Source organism: Clupea harengus, chromosome 11 (assembly GCF_900700415.2).
Source record: "Clupea harengus chromosome 11, Ch_v2.0.2, whole genome shotgun sequence".
Lineage (NCBI taxonomy): Eukaryota > Metazoa > Chordata > Actinopteri > Clupeiformes > Clupeidae > Clupea > Clupea harengus.
Window position 1 is genome coordinate 11,472,822 of NC_045162.1, and position 5,000 is coordinate 11,477,821.

The 5,000-nt window shown below is 45.5% G+C and overlaps 1 protein-coding gene across 1 annotated transcript in view; it reads right to left on the minus strand.

The window, feature by feature from the left end:
• LOC105912980 (cytochrome P450 11B, mitochondrial) overlaps nt 1-5,000 on the minus strand; it is a 12,539-nt gene that overhangs the window by 5,972 nt on the left and 1,567 nt on the right. The window contains exons 2-6 of the mRNA XM_042709192.1: nt 4,872-5,000; nt 4,205-4,292; nt 2,423-2,637; nt 931-1,233; nt 55-210 (exon numbers count right to left, since the gene is read on the minus strand). The exon at nt 4,872-5,000 is cut by the window's right edge and continues 540 nt beyond it. Of these exons, the coding sequence (XP_042565126.1) occupies nt 55-210; nt 931-1,233; nt 2,423-2,637; nt 4,205-4,292; nt 4,872-5,000 (891 nt within the window). The remainder of the gene's footprint in view (nt 1-54; nt 211-930; nt 1,234-2,422; nt 2,638-4,204; nt 4,293-4,871) is intronic.

Genomic DNA, 5,000 nt, shown 5'->3' on the forward strand with positions numbered 1-5,000 from the left:
CACAGATGCCCCCTCTTGTATACCAGAGTTCATAGACATTCTCGTGCTCCATACTTGAGGAAGACTCCTTTGCAGTGCTGCCGCGTCTCCCTGTGTGTGGCCCACGGCTGCAGCGTCATGCGTCTAGGGTGGAAGCCCTCGGCGCGGAACAGCTCCCCGATATCTGCCGGCAGCAGGATGTTCACCGTGCTCATAGATCCCAGGTGCTCCCTGCAGTAGCACCCACAGCCAGCAGGGGGAGTCACAGCAAGAGGGAGGAGAGGAGGAAAACACACTTTACATTCGTCAGATACTTTCATCTTAAGCAACATCCATAGCAGCTAATAAGTGTTCAGTCTCTCTATCAGTCTGCCAACATCCATAGCAGCTAACAAGTGTTCAGTCTCTCTATCAGTCTGCCCCTAGGACTTGTCTAAGCATTGTTTATTGTCCAAAATCTAGGCATTGTTATCTTCTTGCTCTTCTAGTCACCATTTATTGCAGCAAGTGTTTTGTATGCTCTGAACCATTGGACTAATCGTTGACTATAGACATTGACTGAAAAACCACAAAAAAATGTAAAAGCAAGCCGACAGAACAACGTTTCTCTCTCTCTCTAATATTGGGTGCATGGTAGTCATTTGTCATATTGCTCCCTCTCTGTTCATAGCTCTCCCTGGCCCAGTGTGTTGAAGATGCTGTGTATGTGTCTACCTGTATATGGGCCCCAGTGTGTTAAAGGTGTGTTGTGTATGTGTCTTACCTGTATATGAGGCCCATTGTGTTGAAGGTGTTGTGTATGTGTCTTACCTGTAGATGGGCCCCATTGTGTTGAAGGTGTTGTGTATGTGTCTTACCTGTAGATGGGCCCCAGTGTGTTGAAGGTGTTGTGTATGTGTCTTACCTGTAGATGGGCCCCATTGTGTTGAAGGTGTTGTGTATGTGTCTTACCTGTAGATGGGCCCCAGTGTGTTGAAGGTGTCCTCCATGTGTTTGTGCAGGTGGCTGAACTTCCCAGCCTTCCAGAAGCGCAGCAGGTTCACCCATCCGTTGCTCCCCGTGTTTGGTATCTCCTCAAACGGCCGCACTCGTTCTCCACGCCCGGCTCTCCTCCTCCCCACTGCCCCTCCGCCCGCCAGCGCCTCCTCATACCCCAGGGTGGCCACGGAAACCCCCGGGGCCCTGGAGGCCGAGGGACCCGCAGACAGCCGCAGAGTGGAGCGCATGGTGTCCCTCCTTCTGCTGTCTTGTCCACTATTTCATTCTATCTCTCCACCCTCAGTGTTTAACTTTTTTTTGCTCTAAGGGGTGATCCTCGCCTTCTCTCCCTCGCTCCCTCCCTCTCTGGCACGTTATCTCTCCTCATCTGTCTCATCCATCTCCAGGTTTGCCCTCCATCTTTCAACGCGCGCTCTTTATTTAGACTTAAAGGACAAAAGTTCAAGAGAACTATCTCATGACAAATATGGACACTATCTTACACACACACACACACAAACACATGCGCGCCCGCGCACACAGACACACACACACACACACACACTCACACAAATACGTAGTTAAATGAGTGGAATTAATTTTCTTTCGGACTTTCAAAAAAGTATATCCCATACCAAGAGTTGGCCCTTAACACACACTCACGCACGAAAGAGACATTGGGATCACAAAATTAATATCTCTAACACCAACAATCCCAGTTCACTAGCACACTACACATGTGCAGCATGACACCTGAGAAATAATCTATAGACCTTCATGATGTTATCTTCACAATGATAATCTCTATGTGTTTTCTCTGCCAGTGGACTGCTGTTTGAGGGACGTGGTGAAGCAGGACAGGTTAGTAGTGGACGGTCATCATCTGAGTGTAACACACAGGGGAAGTCACGTGGGTCTTATTAAATGTGATGAAAATGTGTTTTATCAAATCAAGGGATGCCAAAACAAACTCTGCCCGCTTCCAGTTTATGGTTAAAGTGACTGAAGTATTGTTAGAGGTTGAGGTGAATCGTCGTGTTCTGCAGTTCTAATTGAATGAGCAGAATCTAAAGAACATAAAGAAACAAACGATTGGGAGTTGGGTACAAGTAAATTAATACAGGTTCTAGAGTTCTAGATGTGATACAGGGGCCTATAATGAGTAATAGATTATTATAAAAAATAAAGTTAATAGAGAATTAAACAACAAAAATATAAAAAAGGATAACTGTTGTAGCTGATGTTTTATTACAGAGTAGTTTGTGTTCTGGAAGGTTCCATGTGTATTCATAAAGGTGTCATTTACATTGGTCTCCATAATACACCAGAACCTGATGACATTTGGCGTTAAAATTGAAGGGATTCTAACCAGAGAGTTAACACAATGGTAAGCATGCTGGTACTGCAGAGCGAAGATGAGTGAGTTTCAGTCCGATAGAAACATGAAGTGCAGGGTCCAGCTGGTCACATGACCTTACAGTCCGTACTAACAGGTGTGGGGGTCTTGGAGTGCTTCTTGCCCGAGCGCATCCCCATATTGAAGCTAAGGTCCTGGAACGCACTGAGCAGGCTGTAGGGATCCTCTTTGGCGGGGGCTTCGGGTTGAACCATGGCTGCCAGCACGCGGGGTAGACGCACCTTCCCTCTCTTGGTTCTGACGTGATTGGAATCCTTGGAATTCTGAGTGAGTGGAAGGAGGTAGAAAAGACATTAAAGCAGCAGTAAGGGTTTTTTGTTTGCTAAGCTAGCTTGCTATAAGTGTTACAGCAAGTAAATAGCCAAGGCAGGAATCATGTGTGTATTTATCAGTCCTTTGCATGACCAGACACCATCAAAATTAATTTGAGAATGATATGAAAACTAGTTTCATGGCTAAAAAAGCCATTAAAACGTGTGTACTGTTGCTAAGGAAGGCCTGAGGGTCACACATCGGAGGTAAGGTAAGGTTATCTAAGTAATAGCTCTAATCACAGCACAAAGTCTTTCCTGCATGGAGTTCAGTCATCTCAACAAACCCACAGCCTGATAACTTCATCACTGACTCATTCTGGGACAATTCGGATACAACAAAAAAAAAAACTGGTGATTTCCTCATGGTAGCAGTGAGCTTCAGCTCAGCAGATGGTTTGCATGTAGTAGGTTGACTCAGTCGAATGAGTAAAGCACAAAGTTAAACTCTGAATGTGCTTTAAATAGTCTTACCTTATTCAGAATCACATGATGACACAAAATGCATGAATTAAAATAGTACCACTGCTTTTGACTCTGCTCTCAGTGGGTATTGCAGTATATGACGGTTAAGCACCAGTGAGTATGAGACAGATACACTAGTGATACCACATACCCCCCAGGGACACAGGTCCATCTGGGAGACACCTGTGGGATATTTCTAAATCCCTTCACGAGCTCTTATAGCCAAATCACCACACCAAATGTAGCCTTCTGGTAAAGACACATATTGCAGGCAAGGCGATGCAGACTTTACAGGAATCTCTTTGTGCACAGGATTGAGTCATCTTGCAATTGTGATCTTTACACAAGACAGGGTAAAGGTCAGCACTATATTAGGGAAAGGCTGACTCATGCTGTCTCTGGATTTGTTTTCCTGGTGTCAGAAGTGAGATTAAGAAGATGACTGTCAAGATCAAGAAAGGTTGTGTGCAAGTGTGTGTAGTGCAGCAGGAAGACCATGTGTGACTGTGGATGGCTAGAATATGGTCCATTTCACTGAATGTAAACACGACACATTGGATCTGTTTCAGCCATTATGTCACCCCATGCCCAGAGATAACAGTAGGTAATCCTTGTGTAATACTTTGGATTATCAATTGCTCAGACATAAACATGACTAATTAATTGGGTTTCATTTAATTTATGCCCATGTGCTACAGTTAGTGTTTGGGAACGAACACCACTATATGAGCATAGCGAGTCCAGTTTCCAGTGGGGGAACAGAAGGGCACTGTGGACGGCCGTATGTGATTGGCATGTGGTGCAGTTGGGGTGGTGGAATGGGGATCCAGACCAGTGGACTGTGAGATTGGTGTGAACAAAAGGCCTTATCAAACCAACAGTAGCAGATAATAGCTAACGCTAACATCCATCCTGATCCAGTTCTGATTTGGCCCAGGTCCGGTGGAGACAGCTGTGTTATGCTGCAATTCACACATGGTTGACATCGATTCACACATGGTTCACATCCTAACAGACAGACAGAATATGAATAGAAACAAAGCAGCAGGCCCACCTTAGAGAGCTGGTACTTCCTCCTGAAGTGAGCCCTCATGGCAGCTCTGTGTGCATTCTTCTGAGCATTCTTTGCTTCTCTCTGCTTTCTGGAATCAACATGGACATGATCGCATCAGTGCCTCATACATCACTGTCAGTCGTACAACACTAATTCCTCATATATTGCTGTAAGTCATATGACATAATTGTCTTAAACATTACTGTCAGTCATGTGACATCATGACCTCATACACTGCTGCCAGTCATGTGACATCAGGACCTCATACACTGCTGACAGTGGTGTGACATCAGGACCTCATACACTGCTGTCAGTGATGTGACATCATGACCTCATACACTGCTGTCAGTGGTGTGACATCAGGACCTCATACACTGCTGTCAGTGGTGTCATCATGTGGTACTGACATGATCATATGTTACCGTGAATCAGCCACAAGATGCATGTCTAGGGGGGGGTTGAATTTAATCTGATCTGGGTTCACTTCTATGTTCTTGTAAGATATAGTTAGATGTCCCTGAGACACACGTAAATGATACACAATTGATAACAGGTCAACTAAAGTAAAAACATGCCTTGCATAGTATAACGATAGTGATAAAACATATGAGAGAAGCTCTAGGTGGCGTTCAGCAGATGTTACTGGGGCCTTCAGACGTTCTCTCACCTCTCCTTCTCCAGATCATCCTGGTAGGGCAACCTGGTGCTGGGCTCCTGGAGGCAGGTAGAGCGCTGTCCTCTGCCCCTGGCTCTCACTCCTTTGCCCCTCTTGCCCCGGTACTTGTCCCACAGGTTG